This window comes from Setaria viridis, chromosome 1, assembly GCF_005286985.2.
Source record: "Setaria viridis chromosome 1, Setaria_viridis_v4.0, whole genome shotgun sequence".
Lineage (NCBI taxonomy): Eukaryota > Viridiplantae > Streptophyta > Magnoliopsida > Poales > Poaceae > Setaria > Setaria viridis.
In genome coordinates this window covers 33,592,562-33,617,534 of record NC_048263.2, presented here as the reverse complement: position 1 = coordinate 33,617,534, position 24,973 = coordinate 33,592,562, and the positions used below count along the sequence as shown (strand labels likewise).

Below are 24,973 nucleotides of genomic sequence, written 5' to 3'. Positions count from 1 at the left end.
AATAAAAGTTTTTACGGTGCTTGAAGATTTTAGGAGCCGTCCATAGGACCAGATCTAATGGTTAAAAATTAGGAGGAACTTGTTACAAGGAACCGAATATGTGGACCGGAACCTATATTTCGTGGACCAAAAATTATTTCTAAAAATAAAGAAGGGTATAATTGTATTTTCAATTAGTGCCCTGGGATTTTTTATTATTAATTTTTTTCTTTTACGAATTTGCAGAAATAAATAGGCGATCCAAACATTTGCAGAAATGGACCCCTCAACCGGCGGTAAGAGAAGTTACCGCCGGGTGAAATGGCGGTAGCTTTGCGCGTGCGCCATGTCAGCTGCCAAATCCGCTTACCGCCATCTGATTCGGCGGGCGGCACACAGGTTGCTGGCGCGCGTGGGACCAGGCAGTTTCTGCCGGACGGCATGGCGGTATCTGGTTTCCGTCAGATCAGGCGGCGGTAACAGGGTGCCGCCGATTCGAATGGCGGGGGCGGGATGTTACCGCTACCTGATTCGGTAGTAGCTGGCCTAAAACGAGCGGAGTGGCCGGGGGACGGGCGTGCGCTTCTCATTCGTGATCGAAGAAACTAAGAGAAAGGGAGGGAGGAGAGGAACCGGGAAAGACGGGGAAGAAAGGGAGGGAGGAGAAGGGAAAGAAGGGAGGGAGGAGAGGAGCAGAGTAGGGTGGAGATTGAAGCTCGTATCTTCGCTTCGCTTGAGGTATTATTAGAAATCTCCTAATTTAGCTTAACTCATAGTTGGTAGATGTAGTAGTTGATATGCTATATAAGTGGTGTAGTGATTAATATTAGATGAAATCTAGGTGTTCATATCAGACATAAAAAATATAGGTGTTGGCGCTAAAAATCGGCTGATGATCTTTAGCGTTGGACACACGACCCAGGAGAATCTGCTTAGCTCCTGTTCGGGTAATCGCCCTGGTGCAGTTCGCGCGGCGTGCCAGTTAATCTGACCTGATGATTGACAAGGAAAGAAACGTTTTAAATTCTAGGGGTCTCGATCGGCTAAAGTTCCGATCTATCTCGAAAAGCGTATTAGCGAATCGGCCGATTTGCTATAGAGATGATCGGCTATAGAACAGCCGATAACCATGTAGCGATTGCAAGGAAACTACTAAAGTAGACTAAACGACGTTACAAATACAACACTTAAGACAGATCTAATCGGCTATATGACGATAAATAAGAATAACAGTAATAAAGCCGACAGTTCAAATCTCAAGCAGGATAACTGATGATAAAACTAGAACAATAGACAAAACCTATAATTCTAGTAAATATCGATAACTGGTGAATAAATCTAAACGAAACGACAGTGATGCGCCAGAAGTTAAAGCTTAGATATTACTCGATAAACGGAACTTACAGAATCAGCCGGAGATCGTGTCGATGCAGCCCTGCCAACCCGTACGAACTCGTGAAAGAAAAAGAAGTATTGGCGAAGTCACCGACTTGAAAGTAAAGTACGATGAAAAAATAGATTGTTTGTATTGATTGATGTGTTGTTTTACAAATCTCTAGAGATGGCTATTTATAGCCTATTACAACTGATTTCCTAACCGACCAGGGTCTATCTCTAATCTTAAACGAAAATAAATATTTACAAGCACAACTCATATCGGAGTTGGTTACCATATTCCCACGGGCCAATCTTTCTCTATCTTCCTTTCTTGCCCACCTTAAGCCCATATTGGCCCAGCTGCTCCAACCTTCCAATCGGCCGATCCCCACCAACTCCGTCTGCCAATCGTTCGAAATACTGTAGCACCAATCGTCCGATTACCAATTGTAGCGCCAATTGGCCGATTCCCAATCGTAACCTTTTAATCTGCCGCATCGGCCAATCCTTTCCTCTCTTGACGCCGATCCAAAACGTGTCAAAATCTGGCGTCAACAATAGGTTTGTCGATATAGTGGATTTAGCTTAGTTATTTATGTTATAGTAAAATTAGTTTGTTGATTTATTTAAATAAATTTTAAATGAATATTATTAGCTATGCACGAGTTATATTTTATATAGTTATTCAGAATGTAACTATTTTTGTGGTTAGTTGAAATTATTACATTTAGTTATAATTTTTATTCATGTCATGCATACCTATATATAATTTTTTGGAAGGTAGATGTGATTAGGGTTAGTTAAATTTAGTCATATTTAGTAATGCTCTCTGTTGCTGTCGTGTATATTGACAGGGTGAAGTAAAATTAAGTTGTTGCTATATTTAGAAAACTCTAAAATTGTTATTAGTTGCAATCCACGAGTTAGATCTTTATATAGTTGTTGAAATGTAGGTGTTGTTGGAGTTAGTTAAATTAAGAATATTTAGTAATAATATCTGTTCATGTCGTGTATATTGACAAGCATGTCGGAAAGTTTATTTTTCCAAGTGTTCTATGATCCGGGGGAGGTTAGATATAGTCCAGAAGGGGTAGATTTGTCTGAATTTCAGTCGTTTCGAAAACAATTACCAAGAGCAAGAGAGCTTTAATATACAACTGGCTATTTAAGGTTTTCAATCTTGTTAGAGATCAAGTTGAGCTGTCTGTTACGGCTGTAGTGAGGGTTCGACCTGACATAATATTTTGGGAGTTGATGCCGCTTAAAAGAACCCAGAACTGGAGAGCCTATGTAAATGCTTGTACTCAGTGCAGTTTACCGTTAATATTGTTTGTTGAAGTGTTCTAGAAGATTGGGTCTAGCAGATAGTTGCAAGAAGAAGTGCGAGGTGGGGAAGTTAGAGGTGAGGAAGGTGTGGAGATTACTAATGGGTAAACTAAAGAAAATAATGAAGATGGGGGTAGAAGAAGGAGAAGCAGAGGATGAAGAGGCACCCCGTGAGCCAAATGGCGAGGCTGATGAGGGGTAAGACATCTCTGAGTTACTTAAGGATGATGCTAATCCTGTACCACGGAACTGGTCAAGTTATGACCATTCCAACCTAGCAGTCAATGAAGGGGAAATATCCCTTGGGAGTATAAGGAAAATGAGGTTTGTGTGGGTGCTTTGTACCATAGTGGGGATGAGGTGAAGATAGTTGTGAACCCACTTTATCTTTGCAATGGCAGTTCAAGGTGGTGAAGAGCAACCCGACAGTGTATGATGTGTGTTGTGTCAGAAGTAATTACCCGTTTAGGGTGCACGCATACAAGGGAAAGTGGAAGGATTACTGGGAGGTGACTATAGTGGTGAAGCACCAATGCTTGCTGGATGAATTGCAAGCACAACACCGCAACCTCACTACTGATTTTGTTGCTCAATACATGTATCCTCAGATAGTGGAGAATTCTAGCTATGAGCCTAAGTCGATTATTTGTGCCATAGAGAAGGAGTTCAAGTACAAGATTAGCTACCACAAAGCTTACCGAGCCAAGCAGAAGGCATTAGAGATAAAGTAGGGTACATACGAAGCATCGTATGATAACCTCCCTGCCGTGTTGCACACTATATGCTAGAGGAATCCTGGAAGCTAGTACGACTTGTAAGCCTATCCCTGTGCTCAGATTCCAAGCAAACAGGTTCTGCAGTGGTCATTTTTGGCCTTTGGTCCTTGCATTGAGGCTTTTCAGCGATGTCGTCCAATCATTTGCATTGATGGCATGTTTTTTACTAGAAGGTATAAAGGCACAATCTTGACAACTATTCGGTCTGACGGTAACAACCAGGTGTTGCTGTTGGAGATCGCCTTTGTGGAGAAAGAGTCTAGAGATAGTTGGTATTGGTTCCTGGAGAGGGTTAAGCAGATGATTGTGAAGGACGTGAAGGGCATTTGTATGATTCATGATCAGCACAAAGGTATTCTATAAGCAATCGAAGACCTACAGAATGGTAGTGTGGAACGTCACGGGATGGCACAGTGGCCGTACTTGAAGAGTAGGTGGTGCATGAGGCATATGGGGGCAAACTTTCATAGCCAATTCAAAAACAAGATCCTTATGAAAATGTTTAAATGGCTATGTACCCAGAATTAGCAGAGAAAATTCCATCTACTTTGGAAGAAACTTGATAAGCTTACAAAAAAACAATCCGAAGAGCTAGGTAAAAGGCTGGTAAACAGCGAGGCCAACCACCCTGTATCTCTGGAGGATGTTGGAGTGAATGGTCCAAATATCAGGTGAAGACGGGGTAGGTCCATTGAGACATTCTCACAATGGATTGAGCATGAGCTGAAGGAAAAGTGGGCCTTACTGTTTGACGAGGGAGGTGCTAGGTGGGGTATAATGACTACAAACCTAGCTGAGGTGTACAGTTGGGTCTTGCGTGGTGTTATGGGACTGCCCCTAGTTGGTATCGTGGAATTCTTCATGTACCGCACCATGAAGTAGTTCAGGGAACGGTACGCGGTGGCTAATAAGTCAATGGCAGACAATCACAAAATTTATGAATACAAGATGACATAGTACATGGAGCAGCCGATTAAAAAGGCTCATAAGCATCGTGTTACTGAAGTGGGTGCCGTTGAACGCCGGTACGAGGTTGTTTCTAGGGACAAAGGTCGATTGGGAGGGAGGCACGAGAAGCACACACAGGAGTGCATCCTTACCAATGAAGGATGTGTTTGCTCATGCCACAAGCCAAGTATGCTTCATAGGCCTTGCACCCATGTCATTGCTGCATGCCTTGAGGCAAGGAAACTTCAGTCTCGTCGGTTCATACCACATTACTTCCTGAAGGAAACTATATGGGCCACTTGGAGGAACGAGGTTTATGGATATCGTTTACTAGGAAACTTCATAAATAATCCTGGTAATGCCACGCGTTACATTCCTGAACCTGATCCAGAAATGTTCCAGGGGGTAGGGCGACGCAAGAATAGATACATCCGAAATAACATGGATCAATCTGAAGCTGGTTCTAAAGTGCACATGTCCTCGAAGTGCCATGAAACAGGTGAGGACCGGCATGCGGCAATGCTGGACCATGTCTCTATAGGAGCACGAGTCGATGTATAAGACGGTAGAGCGCCTCAGTACTAGGTTCCTGCGGGCCGTCAGCTGCCGTGGTGATGACGCCGACATTCTACTTCCACCACGGGCTGCCTACCCCGGGTCGTCTTCAGCACCACCTACACAGCACGCCGGTTCGTCTTCAGCACCACCTACACACCACCTTGGTTCATTTTCTGCTGCACCCACACGTCCGGCGTAACCCGCGACGTCTTGTGCACCACAGGAACATGCAACCCCCCTCCTCCCCCCCCCCCCCGAGGGCATGGACTCCTCCACGTGCACTATCTTGGGCAGCTACTGCAGCAGGCCCTTCCACTTATGCGCTGGGTCCACAGTATTTGACCCCCACAAGTATGTGTTCGTTACTTTGTCATTTTCCATTCACCAATTGTTCTCTAATTGGTCGTACTAACTTATAATTTTGTGACACAATTCCGCAGCAGTTCAGAGGATATACTGTAGCAGGACCGCCTTCACATGGACTCCATGTGGATGACTTAGGTGCGTCATCAATACATGCATTCTATTCCATTACAAATACGGATTGAAATTGACAATAACACTTCTTGGTTCGATAACAACGTACATAGGCCGCGGAGGGACCGATGACAAGTCCGTAGAGGACAAGATGCAAAGGATGATATCTGCACAAGTGGACTCCTTTTTCAGCTATGACACTGGGAACATAGGTCCTTCGCAGTTGGGTGATGCGCCAGTGCCTCCGACACAGGGCTACACCCAGGAGTTCGTGACACCAACTGCAGAAGCACCAGGACGTCTAGCTCGCGAGGTTGCCCCTCCGGCGCCCTTTACGTATGACCGGTTGCATACTAGAGCAGCGCAGCGGGTCGCGAGATGTGGTCCTGGTGTTGTGCGTCACAAGCGAGAACGCATTTAGATATGGCCTCCTTTATCTTTTTATAGGCCGGTACAGACTATGATGTGTACGGTACTGTAGACTATGATGCGTGCTTCTTTGCAGACTACATTATGTAGGCTGGTGCAGAGACTTTGATAGGTAAGCCGGTGCAGACTATGATGTCCATACATGTCCTTTTCCTTTTGCCATTATGGACATGGTCCATGGACCATGTCAGTAGCGTTCTATATATCAGACATTCAGGCAACGTTCAAACACACTACTAACACTTCCCAACCCAAATCCAACGATTCTAGTGAGGTTACGTTTCCCTCTAAAAAATATCGTGGAGGGATGAGCAAGATGGCATTCCACCATGGAATGAGTGCCCCAAATACCACTGCGGCTTCCCTGCATGGTTGCAAGTATGGGAGGATCGAGTACCTAGGGGAAGAAGGGGTGTAGGTACTTCAAGTGTCCCGACATTGACAATGATTTCAAGATTAGTCCATCGGATTTCATTGAAAAGAATCCTAACACTTCATTGGGTGGGATGGCGGAACAAACAAAAAAATGGCTTTATTTGATAAGATTCTAAATTAACAGATAAGTAGGAAAGAGTAAATATTCGATCGCGAAATCCTTATTGGATTAGAATACTTCACCATCAGTTCATAAACATTTTAAATATGTTTTCTACGTACCGATACCTAGAACTAATCATGAATGAACATGTAGGCATGCACATTTATGGAATGGATCGACACTAGGCCTATAGGGGAGTTGCCATAATCCCAATGGTGCTAGAGACCAAAACCCAATACTATGGTAGGCTGGAAGCGGCTCGAGACGCGGCACGTGCTGCCCGGCTCGAGCAAGAGCGACGCATCCGCCAACAGCAAATCCGTTTGAAGGGCAAGGAGGATGAGCTGCAGAGGTGGTGCGAGTTAGGTGCTCGAGAGGCAGCACTAAAACGGCAGGAGGAAGAATTCAAAGCTCATCAGGCGCAACTCCTCCAGAAAGAAGAGTGACAGGAAAAAGATGAAGAAGCGGGAGGTAGAATGTTCCTCCAAAACAACGAGGAAGGGGAAACTTCCCTGATTCACCTAGTAGAACATTAGTTATGCTCCACCAATTTACATTACCTAAGGCATTTTATCCTAGGGAAAGTGCTCTTTAGGTTTGTCATGTTGGACGCCTCAAATGCCATTGTAGTGTTGTTTGTACTATGATAACATTTCATCTTCATACTTCAAGTACTCAGATTCTAGACTATTCCCATTATACTGCTCTGCTGCCAGTACAGTACTCAAATAGTGCTAAACCACTGTTGATGTAAACCATCACTGAAAAACCTACACTATAGATTGCAAGGACTCTAAACGTGAGCCTTCTCAGGTAGATGGGACTCGACACTAAGCCCTACATCCCTGCACCTGCAAAGCCTATATCTAGCCTTTTTCAGGATGATTGAACACGACGGGGTACTGAGCACATAGGGGCACAGTGCATCTCCATCTCAACACTCCTTATATTGGACCTCCCTCTCCCGTATCCTTCCACACCACTGAGCAGGAGGAAGAACAATGGCATCCTCAAGAGGGAGAGGTCGTGGGAGGAGGGGATGCTCCTATTCCCACCATCACTTGGGATCGCCCCCCATCTCTACCATCCTTTGGGGGTGCTGGCTACTATGAGGCTGGGCCCTCCCAGCTCTCGCAAAGTCAGTTCTACTAGAAAGTAGAGATGGCTCTATCCTCGGCTATTTCAATTACCCATGTTTAGGATAGCATCCGTGCCGCACTTGTCACTGCAATCTATAATTAATTATTCACTCTAGAGTTGTTGGTGTTCATATGTTGTGCACGAATTTCGTTTCTATTTGTTGTAATTTCGCTGGACAGCTATGTATCTAATGGCCGGGAGTTAATTCATTTTCAATTATTTCCTCGAAGCGTGCTGCCTCTCTTAAATTAGGAAGTTTCATATTGCAACCAATAATGACATATTTGAATATTTAGTGCTTCCAATGTAACTTGATATTTTTTTTAACTTGAAGAAAAAATTACACGAAAACACAATAAAAAAATTTAAGTTATAGCCGGTTCAAATGGCTATAGCCGTTTCAACCGTCTATAGCTGCCGGAGCGGGGTGGTAGCCGGCTGCTGCCCTTGGAACGGCGGTAACTAGCTACTGCCGATTGAAACTGCGGTAGTTAGCTCCACCGCTCCAACCACCATTTCAACTGGCGGTAACGTCCATTTAATTTTTTTATACCTACCGCCGTTTGGGTCCATTTCTACAAATTTTTGGATCGTCTATTTATTTTTGCAAATTTGTAAAGAAAATATAAAATAAAAAAATGGTCCATGTCATCGGGTTGGCCCATTGGCCCAAATGAAAGATGAGTTGGCGCCACCCCATCGCAGCCTCTTGAACCTGCACCGTCGCATCACCGTCCCTGAAGCCGATGCTGATGCATCGCGCCTCTTGACCCGGCGTCGGCGCATTGCCACCCCTGAACTGGCGCCACTGCATCGTCGACTCGCTGTTGTTGGCCGTTGGGTGACAGTACGTCATTACAGGCCAAAGTTTCGCTAGGAGTCGGCAGAGACTCCCTGCACAGGTGGACGGCAGGCGACGGCGAGCCCTATGCAGGCTAGCGGAGACGGAGACAGAGGGCGCGCTCGTTTTTGCTTCTGCTACGGCTGTTGCTGCAGCTGCACAACGCAGCTGCTCGGCTGCAGCTTGCAGCTCATGCAGTTCCAGCTAAAAAATAACTACGTAACCTTATCTTGAGACATAAAAAATTGCACAGCAATTCTCGACCGTATGCTTGTTGGCTGCAGCTATTATTAGCTTTCTGTTACAGCCACTGCCGCAGCGCAGCTGCTAGTCAGCTGATCCGAACAGCCAGAATATTTTTTCCGATCCGATAGCTCTCGGTCTGTCGGTGAACTGCCGTCCAAAATAATTAGACTAGCATAAATTACTATAATGCCCTTGTTTACAAACTAATTACGGTGGGAGGAACCTGAGGAGTACAAACAATAAGATATCAAATATGTACACTATGAAAGTAAACTTATTTCATGTTAAATCAAATAAATATTTCATATCATAAGTACTGTTGTATTGATGCACTTTTAAAAAAAATGATAAAACTTTAAGTTGCTTGACTTATAATGATACTTAGAAATGCACTCTTTTTAGGGAAAAAAAAGGGGAGCACTGTATACGTGAACATTCGATATACCTATGGACAAATTTGTATAAATTTGGCATTTTTACCATATCTTGGCTTTCCTTTTCATTGTTGCGTGCAAGGTTAGTGTACCTGATGATCCCTTAATCATACGTTGGCAGCAAACACGATAGACTGTTGCTGCTGGACCGTACCGGTGGTGGCAAACGATCGTTGTTGCTACTCTCACTGTAAATTTTATTCTCATTATTAATTATAGTGGCATGTCAACATTTGTGATTCTACTAAAGAGTAATGAATGTCAGCATTTGTGACAAAGTACTACTCTAAAGAGGTAATGAAGAGAAAGAGAAAACCACATGAACACTCTACAATACATTTATCCTCTAACATATCTTACATTCTTATCCATGAGTGCAGAGGCAGCAAACAATTTTCTTTTTCTAAAAAATATCTTATCCATGAAACAGTAAGATGAAATAAATGTATACATTAGCATCAACCAAATATGAGAAAACACTCTCCTTATATTCACGAGTTACGACAAGCGAGAGAGATCAACAGTGGGAACCAAGTCATTTCAAAGCATCGGAGATGCATTTTACCCCTGCTTACGTTTACGTACGTGGAGCGTGAAGACAAAAGACCAGATGAAGGTCACGTGTGTGTGTGTGTGTGGGGGGGGGGGGGGGGGGGGGGGGGGGGGGGGGTAGGGGACGGGGCGCCAGGGGCCCTGCCCTGGGGTCCGGGGACTCTGCTGGCGGGTTCACGCCTTCACGGGCGGCTCCAAGCCCCTAGAACCATTCTTCTCCAGTACTCGAGACCCCACTGATCACCACAGCGCAGCACGAAGATTCCCCTCTCGTGGCAGCGTCGATCATCAGCCTACCTGGCAGTGTGGCAGGCATGCACGAGCACGACAGCACGAGACCGAGGGAGCTAGGGCACTAGCTGGGCAGAGAGGGTAGGCTGGCGCCGGTCATGATGATCCGGTCACGTGAGTCGGGAAGGTTTTCTGTTCATTTCCGTTGTTTGTTGCGTTAGCTGGGCCAGGACGGCAGCGCAGCAGTAAAAAGAAAGGGCCCGCGTAGCAGAGCCCACGACCCGAGCGTTAACAGACGGCCTAGGGCCCATCAGGCACTGGTAGAGGCCTGGTGGTGGGCGGCCATCCAGTCCAACGGCAGCAGGGAAAGACTGCTAGGTCCGGCACGGCCGCTAGCGACGGACTCCTCGGCGCTCTTCACGGAGTCACAACTCAAAACTACACGAGGGCGCGCGGAGCACCGGACACCGGAGCCGGCACAACCACCGCACAAGGCACAACGCCGCCAGCCCGCCAGCCCGCGATAAACACGGTAACTCTACGCGCGCGCGAGACCCCGCCTGAATGTGAGCTCCGTTCGGCGGAATCCATGCAGTTCAATCGGGCTCCTCCTGGAGCCGCCGCCCGCCCGCCCTCCCCTCACCTGCTGCGGCAGCACGACTCCCCTCACCTTTGTCTATGGGCTGTGGCAGATCGAATGAGAGGAACCCAGCAGGCAGCTTGAGAAGAAGAGGAGCGGAATTGCGCGCGCCGGCGCCGTCTCAGCAAAATACAGGTGCCACGGACCCTCACCGCGTCGATCTCCAGCCACCGCGCGACCTCCCGATCGCCGGCGCCGGCGCTGCCGCGGAATGAACACCTGTGGGCGAGGGAAGCGCGGCGGGCTGGAGGTAGTGGCACGAGACCGATGGACGGGAGCGCGGGATGCATCAGCAGCAAGGTCAGCGGTGGCCGGCGAGCGGCAACGGTGCGCCGCCGGATGCCATGTCCGCCGCCCCCGATTGTTTCGCACAAGAGGCCCCGGTTCGTGATCCAGCTATTTTTTATTTGGCTCCTGAGGTTTACATATACCACCCTGATTTGGATCGCGATGATTTGGATCGCGATTATTAATCAAGATCCGAATATTTATATATAGACCCATTTTTTTACAAATACACCCCTAATTTGGATCGTGATCAATAATCGCGATCCAATTTAGGGGGTATTAGTAAAAAGCGATCCAAATATTTGCATGTGCACCCCTGCTTTGGTTTGGATCGGCGCTTCCGGCTCCGGTCTGTCCGCCGCCGCTCGCCGCCGGTCAGTATCGTGAAGCTCCGACCCGAATCAAGTCCAGGGAAAACGATTCGCTCCATTATTCCGTGGGAGGGGCGTCGATTCAACATCATCCCCGGCGAGCAGAGCTAGCAGCACTGCGCTTGACTTCACCGGCGGTTGGCCGGTCGTGGGCTCGCGGCGGCTTCTTTTGTAGCGAGCCTCGCCGCGAGGGTGCACTCCGTATCCACAGGCTGTAGGTCAGAGATCGACGGTGAGGGTCCGTGGCACCTGTATTTCGCTGAGACGGCGCCCGCGCGCGCAACTCCTGTTCCTCTTCTTCTCAGGCTGCCTGCTGGAGTGCTGGGTTCCTCTCATTCGATCTGCCACAGACAAGGTATGTGCGATCCACGAGGCGGTGCGAGCTCGACGACCGCGTGCGTCGTGGGCTGCGACGGAGGCCTCGGCTGCTGCGGCGAGTGTGGTAAGGCAGTCTTTGTAATTGCCCGTTCGGTTGTCTGACGAAATTGCTCGTCTGGGACCGGGTTGTGCGAACCTTAGAGAAGATTTAGTTTTGGCACGCGATAATTAGCAACCTTTCCCTCTCATACAGAAATCTACCACATGAGTGATGTTATCAGATACCGAGTAGAATCTTGTAATGGTATTCATCTGTCAACAGAAGTGGCTCCTGCTTTTTGCAATTCAAACTTCTGGTCCATATTTCTCATTGCTCCTGCTAATCTGTATTTCAGTTCCTCTTCTGCCCATAGAATTTATTTCTGAATGTAACTTTGCTCGTGGAGATTTGCACGATAAAAGTATACATGTCCGAAACTTGGATCAACAGAAACATCAGAATAATTGTGATCTGGGCCGTTCCAGTCTGACAGTTTTATTGGATTAGTTCTTCTGATCAGATATGTAATTTCCAATACATTCTATATACCTTTCAATGCTGCTATGATCAATTGTACAATCGTGAACACTACATACCTTATAAATCACTAAACGCTTTATAATCATATAAAATTTGCATTTTCTTCTCTTCGATGTAAATATATTTTTATGGCATCAACGTATTTCCTTGTTTTATTTTTATTCACATTTCTACCAACTAGATTAGGAAGTAAATCTGTATAAGAACAATAAGAGAAGTTCTGCAGAGTGAAACCTACGATAGCAATGCTAGCCATGCCAAATTAGAGATTCAAAGCTTCTATATGTAAAGAGGATATCAGGTTTTGGTTGAGGTAGATACTCTGGTAATTCCCATGGTTTACTATGCCATCGTTCTTTCTTGTGATATTTTTCTAGCATTGTTCATTCCAGTGGTTGTATTTTGCTGCACATCATCTATGGAAATATGGCCTTAGTGTTATTTTCCTAGCCGAACTAAATGTTCCTATAAATAATATATTTGCTTTGTAGCTGGTAAAACTGCCTCTCCCAGTTAAGTGGATTAATGTTTCCATCATCATCATCTAATTCTTGTTCAGCTCTACTTTTAAGCTTTTCTGAACCAATCTTAAGAAATGCTTAGAATACTGTCCGACTGCTGAACATGCTTTCAAGAAGGTGCAAGAAGCTGGGCTGTAGCATTCTGCTGTCTCGAGGTATTTTCTTGAAACCTGGTTTTATCACTCTTGATTTCTTAGGTCTTTAGTTGTGCATACATAATACCTATATGCAGCTTAAATCAGCTGCTGCTGACATCGATCATTATGAAGCTAGCATAGCCAGAGTGTGTTTGCATAAATGAACTGGTCAAACGATATGCAATACTATTTTGTCCTTTAGTACAATTTCCATTCTCACCATCGATCTATGATTGGTGATGAAGCTGAAGCCACTATCTTCTGCTTCGGTTTATATTCTGACCATATTGTAAGATGCTATCCACCCTGAGACATTTCAAGAGACATGACTGGCATTTTGACCATCATCTTCCCATTCAGAGTTATCAACGGCTTTGACTTAGTGACCATGTTTGCCTGTCCCATATCACGACAGAGAAAGGCTCAAGAAGAGTCCAAGACTAACCTACAACCGTCTCATAGCTTGTCACATATGAATGAACACAGAGCCCAGCAATTCTCATTGGTACATGTTTTTTCACCTATCATTGTCATCATCCACCAAACTATTCGGGTTGCTAGTGGGCGACCTTCACGCTTGATATCTTTCAAATTGAGCGTGAGCAAGCTGTCTGTCCTTGCCTTCAAGTTTCTATTCTTATATTATTCTAGTGGTTGACACATTTCAGTGAGGGTCAACTTGGAGTAAAGAAAAAGCACTCCTTTACCCGCCTGCCATTAGGTGCACCGTACACAGAGCCTCCTCCTGATGCTCTTTTCCTCTTCTATTAGAATATATGATGCGCGTGCTTAATGCTGCCTATCCCTGTTTTGTCTCTCTAACTTTCCTAAAGGTGAAGGGTCCTTATGTAGTCATTCATGCACATATAATATTCCCACTTGCGAAGCTTTATTAGCGGGCATGATGGGCCTGAAGTAGTTGTTAATTGTCTGCTTAACCGTACTGTAAATGCAGATAGGGTAGGGAGGGTGATTCTTCCTGTCTCTTGTCGAACCTCAAGTTGAAAACTTTTCCACCCCACTTAGGTTGACATCTCACCCCCAATCACCATTTGACACTGTTAACTTTGAGCTTAGGAAGGAAAATTCTCATGTCCATGCTTTTCTCAGTAAACAATCCAGAGTGCAGAATGAGTGTCCTGCACCACGAATGGAGACACCTTGGCGGCATTGCAAACACAATGCAGTCCTAAGTTTATCCCCTGCTAAATGAGAACATGTTGAAATGCTACTGTCCCTTTCACAACATTCCTTTAGGTCGAGAAGGAAGACAAATACAGGTATCTGACCCAGAGGATGATAGATTACTGAGTATTATTGGTGCACGCCTCCCCGTCCTCTATTTCAATTATTAAAAGTGCCAATGTTTATGGGTCAGATCAGGGCGGTGATCAGTGATGAGTTTTGTAAGGATTTTATAGTTAGAGTGGATGTCAAAGTAATTTTTGGTGGGAAGCCACCACTCTTGCAAGTCTAAAATTCATAAAAATTAAAGTACTGTATTTGTTTTTCATTTTAACATATGAGAGATGAATCATTCTGCCATTTGAATGCGGACCAAATGTTCTCATACTGACAAGTGTCATGAGCAATTCTGGTTCCCACTGAAGTTCCATTGTTAAATAAATTCCAGGCCTGTCCTTAATTTTTTTCTAGAATCTACGGGGGTCCAGGATATCATTGATTTGAAGAAAGGCTATCTGAGGCATGCTGCTTGTGATGGGACAGAATTTTAGCTTGGAGTCCACTATATGCCCTTTTACGTGGCCACGTGCCAGAGTCTGATCGGTGGTGAGTTATACCAGTGGCCAGCTTGTGTTTCAATTCAAGTATCATTATTTGACTTGATTAATAGTCACACTGGCCGACTCCTCATCTTCATGAAAAAGTATTTGCAGCTGCAACATCTTGTAAGCAAATTTTAGTCTCAAGTAACAGTTTTATTTGGAACCTGAAAGTGATATCCCTACATTAGTAGGTCAATCCGTTGCCGTAGATGAAAACTCCGCAGTTTATTTTCGGTGGAAATATGCAGAGTACTACTTTCTTAAGAAAAAGGGTTACATGTTCCATGTTTTACTTCGCCCATATTACTCCTTGACAGATATAGATTATAGACACTATCTGCTAGCTAATCAATTTCTGGCATCTGATCAGATTTCCCTGTGTTCGTAGCTCCTTTTTCAAAATCAAAAGGAAAAGAAGGGATGACGTGCGTCGCTTGGTTTCTGCTACCTGTTCCCTCAAAGTCTCAAGGCAAGTTCTACTTCCTTTTCTCCCTTCCTGTGTGTTAGCAGGTGCTGTCATTGAGTGTTAAGCACGGTCATAATATATACTCGATTGCTCATCTATTTAGGTTGTAGTTACAGACCAATCCAGTTGCCTGACAAGAGATGTGCTATCCTCAATTACGGAAAGGCAAACAAAATATTATGCTGTTTGCCTGTTCCCCTTTCCGCAGCTGACCCGCTGTTGATTTTGCTGTGTTCAGATTCTGGATCCATGCTTTCCTGGCATTCATACGCGTTAAGTGACACAAAGGAGTCAGAGAGTAAGTGATTGCAGCCCTGAAACCTTGCCCTCATCCACTGCCAGCGCCACCACCGTCCTTCACCAACCCTACGGTGAGCCCTTTCCACTGCGCCGCAACCTCTGCTCCAATGCTCGCCAAGTAAAAGGAACAGGGCAAGGTGGCGCGCAGCGCAGTGACAGCGTAGGGAACTATGCATAAACGACAGAGAGGTTTTGTTTTCTGAGAGTCAGTGATCGAAGATTTCAAGCTGCAGGCTGACCCACTCAAGTGGCAGGACGACTGTGTAAAGCATAGTGGCACTGATTACTGTTGTCTAGGAATATTCTCCTCTTTAACGGTTCAAGCAGAGTTATGATGTCTGTGGCTTCATTTAGCAATGATAAATCACCTGGCATGGTCACAGTGAAAGCCGAGGAGAAAATCAGCTGGGATTGGGGTATCGCCGAAGTCTAAAGTGACGTGATATGACGTTTCAAGTGTGAGTGCTCCCGGCATGAATGGCGTAGATCCTACTCGCTGAATGACATATCCTACAACTGATGTACGAGAGCATCTATCTTTGCAGGAATCATTTGGTGCAGGCAATGCTACATGTTCGGAGAAGGATATGGTCCGTATGGGGATCGGAAGAGGATGCTTTGAGTTGGAGAATGAAGCTCCTGCATCTATGGTGATGCAACTGGCTCTGACTAGCTCCTAATGGCGCATAAAACGAAAATTCCGATGACTACTTCCTTAGACCAAGTAGTAAAATGAAGTTTTGTTTGCGACTAGAAAAGGTCGACAGTTGGTACTTGGTAGGGAGTGATGTAATGTTACGAAATTCTTTTGTAAGCAATGTTTTAAATAGCGGGCTAAGGGGTTTAGCAGCAGCAGATAGCGGAGCTAAATGAGGTTATAGCGGGCTATAGCGGCTAAGTTGTTCATGAACACAAATAGTGGTACCATGCCTTAAATAGCTATAACTATAGCAGGAGATTTAAAATCTTGATTGTAAGTTAACGATACAAATGGACAATTGTGGTTATTTTGCTTGAAAGTTGAAACCCCCTAAATGTGTGCACGAGGAAGGCTATGACAAGTACCTTTCGTAGACCATCGGCCTCAGTCTTCCATCGTCTAATATGCTAACAGTCCCAGAGAGAAGGCTGCCACGTTAAGACTGCCGTCTCACTCGGACTTCAAATTTTCCTTCATTCTCGTCTGCTCTTCGCTGGCCATTTGCGACTGTGCTGGAATCTTCTTGAAGTTGATGTGTTATGTATACCTCTAAAAGTCGCGTTCTTCTCCTTGCATCTACAAAACATTAGATTCTTCTTGTGATATATCTGCAGAAACTACATCATGTGTAATGGTTAGCGGAAATAAAAGTAATAAGTTTGACTCTATCTAGAGAAAATTCGTGGTGAGACTGTAACATAAGAATTACTCACACGACTGAATCAAAGTACTCATTTAAAATTCGGCTAGTGCATATTTGTAAAACGAAAAGCGCCCCCCTAAATTCTCAATGATGTCTCGCCGCATGCTCGCATCATGCTGACGGTAGCAAGCGGATCATCCTCAAAAAACCCACCGGAAAATATTCCAAGCGCGCGTCCTACAAATAGGCCCCCACATGAATCAGCTTTGGTCCACGGCCCCTTCGATCCGTAGACGCATGCGATGCACCTGCACGCAGCCGGCGCGGTGCACCTCCAGTATTTCATGCCCCGGCACCAGCCGCATCAGGAAGCCACCGACCTACAGGTGCAGGATTCCTCCTCGGCCGTGTGCAGGCGCAGCTTGTCGTCGTCCACTTCGCCGGCGGGCGCCGCCATGTGGGAGTATCATCATCACCAGGCGGCGCATGCGGCAGCCTTGCAAGCTGCCTCCTCGTCGGCGTCTTCTCTATTCCCCTCCTGGAGCTCATCATACGCCGGGACCACGGCGGCGCTCCTCGGCTCCGCCGGCTCGGCCTTCGCCACCGACGCCTCGTCCTCGCCGCCCGACATGCGCCTCCCGGCTGCGGGGGAGCACGGCCACGGCCATCCATGGAGCCAGCACGGCGAACAGTGAGTACCCATTCATGACCCTCTAGCAACGCTCTATCGCATGCCTCTTGCTGTGTGAAGATCATGTAACTAAACTAGGTTATGGACACGCACGACTGTTTCTTCTGATGAAATTTCAGAAGCAACAGCACATGCTACAGGGAGAACTTCCTCGACCTGCTCGCGTCCAAGAACGTGACGCAGGAGATGTTCGAGGACGTCCCCGCCGACGCCGGTCACTACTCCGCGCATCATCAGGCTCTGTCAGGACGGCTCGGAGCAGGCTCCGATGTTGCACCGATCAAGTACGAGGCCACCGGCTCGCCGCTGTTCTTTGGGAACTCTAATCCTCCCGGTATGCACCAGGGGATGAACATGGCGGGTTGCACGCCATGCTACCCCTACGCAGACCACCACCAGATGAAGGAAGGCAGCAACCAGCAGCAAGAGCTTGCGGCACCGGCCATGGCTTCCTTTCTTCAGCAGCTGAGTACAAATACTAGTGTTGGCATGCATGGTAGTTTGGATTATTCGGGTATGGGACTTGACAAGATTTGCCAGGAGGGCCGAGCTGTGGAGGCTAGCGGCTCCTTTGGCATGAGGAGCTTGCCGGATCTCAGCTCTTTCAGTGGCTACAGATCAAACGCAGAATCGACATCGTCGGTGCAGCCGTACCTGAGATCCAGCAATCTGTCTGACAGCAGTAAACAAGAACAGGATATTGTGTCGGTAAGATATGAGCATGCATGTAATTGTTTATGCCAATGGCCAATAAACTACGAGTGATGGCAGCTACTGGCGAACCATTCTTTTGCAGAAGTGAACTGTTTTTGCTTGTGTTTCTTGAAGGCAAGGAGTAGCAGCAGCGGCAGTGGAGCTGCGAGTGAACGCAAGAAGCGGCCGTCCGAGGAGAGGACGAGCAACGTGAAGAAGTCGAAGCAAGAGGGCTCCAAAGCATCTCCTCCCAAGGTAACAACAAAGATGAGAACTGTCACTGAGATATTCAATTAACTTGGTACATCGTTTCCAATATTTCGCATGTCGACGAAATGATGATTTGAAAACAACAATCAAATGCAGCCACAAGTGCCTAAAGTGAAGATAGGAGAGAAGATCACCGCATTGCAGCAGATCGTTTCGCCATTCGGGAAGGTACTCCCATATGGTTAATGTTGTATTAAAATTTACTCTGTGCAAGCAGAGAAATTAAACTGCGAAAGAATGTTCCAATCTAACCTTTTTTATACACAATTATTTCATCTTCTTTCAGACTGATACAGCATCAGTGCTGTTTGAGACGATCAAGTACATCAAGTTTTTGCATGAACAAGTGCAGGTAAACATGTCCATTCCCCAAACCCCCTGCATTGCCCTGCACATTTTGACCTAGCTATAAAAGCTTCCGGAAAAGTAAAAGATTCCTATGCTCATCCTGACATTAGTAGCAAAAGGAAGTGTACCACAGATGTGCACTGTACATACACACAAACACAGAGGCACGCATCTTCAGAGATACAATGAATCGTTGCAACGACTGTATAGCTGGTTCCACATATGATATTGACCTAGTTGGACCCCCTTTTTCCATCAGTGGACTTCCTAGTCATGGCCCAGACGAACATAAAGAATGTTCGCATCTCGTCGTGTCCCACGCACACACACCACCGAGACATGAGAAAAGGACGGTGCCTGCTGCATAGTTGCACAGAGAATAGATGGCTGTCGCAATCGCAGGACCCTCGTTTTTTTTTCCAGTTGAGCTACGCATGCAGCTAGCTGATCGCATCCTGCTTTCTTTCTTTCTCCGTGCAGTTGCTGAGCGAGCCGTACACGAATTCGAGCAGGAACAAGGTACTATAGCGAAGTTCCATATGATTTCGTCGTTATCCAGAAGCTACATGCATCCAAAGGAGAGCAGAATTATTCACCCAGCTGCTGTTGCTTTTGTTTCAGGGTAACCTTCCATGGGTAGTGGAGCATGCAGAGACGAGCAAGGGAGATCAGGCAGAGCACGACCTGAGGAACAGGGGCCTCTGCTTGGTCCCTGTCTCGTGGACCCCGGAAGTGTACCGGGACGGCACCGCGATGGACTACTGGACGCCGGCGTACAGGGGCTGCCTGTACCGATGAGATCTCAATCGCCTGACTGCTAGCTGAAGAGTGTTCCTTGGCTCTGCTCGGTGTTACATAGGACGACGACAGCAGTTGATCTGCTTTATGGTGCTTTGTGGTTCGTAGCTAGCTTGTAGCACGATCTGGCTTGTTTAGTTTATTTGCAGTCCTGTGTTTGTTGATTTGTACTAATGAGTGCTGAAGAAATTATCTGAATTAATCGACCTTAGCTGCTCACAGCCGTCACATTTCGTAGCGAGGTTGCACCACAGCACCAGATGTAGTCACACGTTCGTTCGTTCGTTCGATGATGTACTTGTGATCGTTACAGAGTTTATATGATCTCAGACAAGAATTCTCTAGGCTCTACGCCGTGCATCAACCTAGCTTCCGCGCCTGGTGCTCCGTCCAATGCCTCGTGCGTGCAGTGTACAGACTACAGAGTGTACACGCACAGAAATCCAAGATTCCCAGCCTAGGAAGCACGAGCGATGCCAATGTGAGAAATAAAGCTGGGAACGACGCGGCCAGCTGAAGGCCACCGTTGCACCGACCGTGCATGCCACCGGGTTGCCCGGTGCCCGCGGGCCGCAGGCCGTGGAGGCAGACTTGCGTGTACGCCATACCGAAGTGGAACGCTAGCTGCCAGCAACGCCGTGCGAAGCGCCACCGCCTCCGCCCCCAGGTCCAAGCTAGATGCATGAGGGCCCTGCTCCCGGCCGGGAGGCCACGCGGCCGCCAGGCTCTGGCTGGCAGCGACGACGAATAGGGCCTTGTTTAGTTACTCCCAAATTACTAACTTTGGTACTATGTAAAAAGAAGATTCCCTATCACATCAAACTTGTACTAAATGTAGACGAAATTAAAAACTAATTACACAGTTTTGTTGTACTTTGCGAGACGAATCTTTTGAGCCTAATTAGTCGATGTTTGGACAATAATTCACAAATACAAACGAAATACTACAGTTGCGCATTTATGGCAAAATACCAACTTTACCCCTCCCAATTTAGGAACCAAACAGGTCCTAGAGCAACAAGGGGCGTGTTGTTCGGAGAAGGTGAGGCACCGATTACAGCCTCGGACCACGTACAAATACAATGAACTAGATTGCCGTGGTCGAGGTTCTCTGCGTTTAGCTAGATATTGACTGGAAGACAAAGACATGGGCCAATGGCGAAGGAACTGTCACAAGGTGGATAAAAACTGAGACCGAAAAATGTTGTATAACCAGCGAAGTGCACCAATAAAAAATTCCTAGGAAAAAGGCACATTAAACTAGCTTGTTATTACATAAAAAAATACCGCAACGGACAAAAATTTTGAGCTCAACCACTACAAGTAAGGGCCAGGGTGCTATAGTTTAGCACCCGTTACATTGGATGTTTGGATACTAATTAAGAGTATTAAATATAGGTTAATTATAAAATTAATTGCACAGATGAAGTCTAATTCACGAAACGAATCTATTAAACCTAATTAGTCCATGATTTGACAATGTGGTGCTACATTAACCATTTGCTAATGATGGATTAATTAGGCTTAATAGATTCATCTCGCGAATTAGACTCCCTCTATGCAATTAATTTTGTAATTAGCTCATGTTTAGTCAAAGATGTTCTTGCCGTCGGGGGTTTGATGCCTGGATGATTAGGCTGTACTTCACTCCGGACACTATCTGATATTGACCGCTCACCACTGTTGAATATGAGTGCAGCCTTGTCTCTCCTGTTGTGCTCGGCCATCACCCACCCGCCGAGCTCCTGAACATGCGGGTCGTTGATGTCCGGTAGCGGAAACCATCCTCCGGCGAGGGCTGCGGTGGGCGTCGCAGCAAGACATATGGCCACAACGGCGATGAGAAGAATGAGGCTGGTTCTCATGGCTAGACTTTGCGGGCGGTGATGGATTGGGGCAGTCCGGCAGATCGGATTTGCAAACTAGTAGTATGACTGAATCTTGGTTTTGGTGTGGCGATGCTGGAGGACAATGAGGCAGTTATATAGTGCTCGGCCTGGGCTGCATTGCCAACGATAGGCTGGCAATTGGTGGACAGCTGTACCATTGTTGAAAATCGTTTGATTGTTTCCTCCTATATAAGAGAAAATAATGGACTGATACGATTCAGAATCAGCTCCTGCCATGCGCATTCGCGTATAGTTTTAGCAGAGAATGATTCCTGGCGTGGTTTTTGGCGTGGAACGTTTCTAGTCGAGACGACGATGCTGTTATCAGCGAGTCGACGAGCGCTGTGGAAGCCGGAGCAGCCATGCATGCTAAATTCCCACATGCATCTCTTGAGTATATTTAGCAAAAGCAACAGATCTATAGGATCCATACCTGACGCGCCAATTGTCAGTATTTTAAACACGATAACCTACCAAAAGGTATCCCGAGGTAGTAGATTGGTGGGTGAGGAATCGCCGCACCTGGAGTTTCATAGTAAAGCACGGGATAAAGATACAGATTTATACAGGTTCGGGCTACCGGTTAGCGTAATATCCTACGTGATTTATACAAGTTTGGGTCACCAGTGTTGTATATTGTGTCCTACGCTTGGGCGTTGTTTAATTTTTGTTATAGTCCTGCTGATCTAGGTACCCCCGTCCTCCTTTATATACTCTGGGGTCGGGATAGCTGGTCTGTTATATGTAAGAGTCCTATTAGAACTACATGATATTAGTCATATTAGGATTATATGGGAATCTTAGTAGGAGTCCAGTTTCTTCCTTCCTTGCGGGTATTGAGATTTATCCCCGACAGATATAATATTAGTTATTATATCTCTATAAGAGAATAGGATTATTTGTTTCATAAAGTGTCGATATAAGCCTACTGTTCCCACAGATGAATGATATAAGGCATTAGTGAGCAGTAAAGTACTGAAGATTAAATTTAAAGCTAAGGATTTTATACCTTCTGTTTTTGCTGCTGCAGTGTTTTTCCTTTTTCTCTCTTTCCTTTTGTTTTTTTATTTCCTACATTTAGATAAAGAATGAATTTAAATTATATCATATCATAGAAGTTCTCCTAAATAGAAATCTGGAACTATTAAGGGAGCGATAAAAAAAAGTTAGTTTAGTGTCTTCATTTATTTTTTATCAAAATTCTGGAAGTATTTTTTTCACTTTTAAATTTGTGATCCCTACTTGACTTCCATATGAGCTAGAGCATAGATAACATGTAATTTTTCTCATGCATATTTCTTTATTTTTGAGTTTCTACATATATGCATTGAAACAGGACAAAAGGTTTACAAACGAGTAGAATTGGTATTTGTAGTTTTTGTACTGTCTATACTAATGCTAAGAACACCTTTTTTTTATTAATGCTATTATCTTGTTGGCGTATTGATTTGTAGTTCTAGGGACAGGTTTTCATTCCGCACACTATATTAAGAATTAGGATAGTTTTAGATCATTAATTGCTGATGCTCTTCGAAACAAAGATATAGGATTATCAATTCAGTATCTCAATCAGTTCCTATTTCATTTCTAATTTATTCTTGTCCCTTGTTATCAGAAATGCCTATTTTCTATGCTAGGAAGAACCTGGACAGAGATAAGACCTATGCATCATTCATCAATATGCACATCTCTTTCAGGTTTGATTCCTCCTTGTGCCCTGCTCCTGCTTTCCCAATTTTTTTCACAATCTAGTGCAATTGTAAAACTTCTGAATATTGAGTTAAGAAGAAACGCATTTACTGCTAGAATTCATCTACGAGAGAATCTTTTTTGTTTTAGTACTTTAGTTGTTAGCTTTTCAGGTTTGATTCCTCCATGTGCTCTGCTCCTGTTGTTTTCCCAGAATATTGAGTTAAGAACAAATGCTTCTACTGCTAGAATTCATTTACAACATAACTTTGTTTGCTCCAGTCCTTTAGTTATTAGCTTCATGTTGTCTGTCAGCTTTGGAAAAGATTAAAATATGATGAGATATTTTTGATATATTAATATGAGTTTGTCATTAGCACGGATGCCCCATACGGAAAAAGTAGATAAATATGTGAGGTCAGGATTAGAGTTATGGATATTTTTAGATCTTTAATTGCAGATGCTCAGCCGATGCTTAATCTTTAAGGAAAAAGGAGATTAAGGGAAGGGGGTCAATAATAGTTAACTTTCTTACCAGAGCAAGGTTCCGTCGACTCGCCTAGCGGCCTTCACGGTCGGAGGCCGACGGTGCGTCTCTTGCTTTCTTCCTGCGACCGTGATTTTGACTGGATTTTTCTGAGCCTCATTAGCTTTAGACAGGGATTTACTTCACTGATTTGGATTGAAAGCAACGGTGGGAACCAATGTCAGGTTCGTCAGCTTGACCAATGTCAGGATCTCGGATCATACCTTTCAAGGGGACACCCTCTTCCGATTGTTAACGGATGATTTGAATATATTGTCAATGATCGTGTGCTAGTTGTGTGGCTACAGGAGCGATGGATGTTTTCAGGAGTGACGGATGTTCTCAGCAGCGACGGTTCCGTCTCTTCCGTCATTCCACGAGACGGAAGATTTTATTAGCTGCGCGCTGTCGACGGGAGTCTTCCGGAGGGCTGCACATACATCGGGTAGGGTGTAGAACAAGGGTCACCGCTGCTAGCCGATCCAACGGTTTAGAATTAACGTTAGATTCCCCTGGACGGCTACGACGTCAACATGACGTGGATCAACGGCATTAGCGATTTGCCTGGGCCAATGGCGCGGGAAAGCAACCTTGTGAGGCTGCGGCCGGCCAGTTGCACCCGCCTCATGGTGTGTGCCCACCCGAAGACCGCATGGAACGGCCCCCTTGTTCGCGCGCCCTCTCCCAGGCTCCCAGCGGGATCAAGGTAAAGCTAGCGCGCCTACACGGCTACACCCGGTGCGGCCGGCGCAGAGGCCAAGCGCGCCGGAGATGGCTGCAGCGTGCAGCCAGTCCCACGTTGTTATTGCGATCGCGAAGCCCGTGTTCGGTTCGGTGATTCATTGGTTTTGCTCCCATGATTCCGGATTCCTTGACTTTAGCTTCGGCCGAGAAGGGTGCACACGGAAGGTGTGCTTTGCCGCGTGCGCTCCCGGAGTCACGGCGGTGTCTCAACTCTCGTGCCTCTCGGACAAGCAGAGACGGGCCAGACTGAAACGAATCATTTCAACCCTTCCACGCACGACGACGGTGAATTGGATTTATAGTGGATCCCTTCTCCACTGGCCCAATGCTGCGGCCTATCCCACGATTTCGGGCTGGGCCAAACTCTTTTATTGTAAGCTGGAAGTGGTATTGCCTAAGCGACTTATACCAAGGAAGGGAGAGTCATGGCAGCACACTTATTTGTATACAGTTTGACAACGCTTAAATTGACTTATTTGTATACAGTTCCATAACGCTTAAATTGAGTCGTTGTCTTATGATAGATGACCCTATCTATCATCCGGTGGCGGCAAGGCAAGGCAAGGCAACGCTAGGGTGCTATTCGATTGGACAACCCATCACAAAATAGTACTAATGATTGTCACGGCATATACCTCACCGAAGCTAAGATTGGTGCTTTCGAGTACCGATTGAAAGAAATAAGCTTACTGTGAAAAACGCTTTGTTTAAGACCATAGATC

General features: G+C 45.8%; 1 protein-coding gene and 1 long non-coding RNA gene across 4 annotated transcripts; both read left to right on the top strand.

The window, feature by feature from the left end:
- Nucleotides 1–10,155: 10,155 nt before the first annotated feature.
- Nucleotides 10,156–16,251, top strand: LOC117866362 (uncharacterized). 3 transcript variants are annotated; one of them, XR_011898490.1, is made up of 5 exons: nt 10,156–12,725; nt 14,364–14,498; nt 14,883–14,963; nt 15,199–15,718; nt 15,806–16,251. It is a non-coding gene; the product is annotated as an uncharacterized lncRNA (long non-coding RNA). The 3 variants fall into 3 exon arrangements; XR_004642859.2 differs by having other exon boundaries at nt 10,159–12,725; nt 14,341–14,498; XR_011898489.1 differs by having other exon boundaries at nt 10,164–14,498.
- Nucleotides 16,252–16,865: 614 nt separating this feature from the next.
- LOC117866355 (uncharacterized) lies at nt 16,866–19,614 on the top strand. The gene is made up of 7 exons (XM_034750556.2): nt 16,866–17,294; nt 17,414–18,002; nt 18,123–18,242; nt 18,354–18,425; nt 18,544–18,609; nt 19,086–19,124; nt 19,227–19,614. Exons 1-7 carry the CDS (start codon nt 16,906–16,908, stop codon nt 19,401–19,403), a joined length of 1,452 nt encoding a protein of 483 aa, XP_034606447.1. The 5' UTR covers nt 16,866–16,905; the 3' UTR covers nt 19,404–19,614.
- The last annotated feature ends 5,359 nt before the right edge of the window (nt 19,615–24,973 follow it).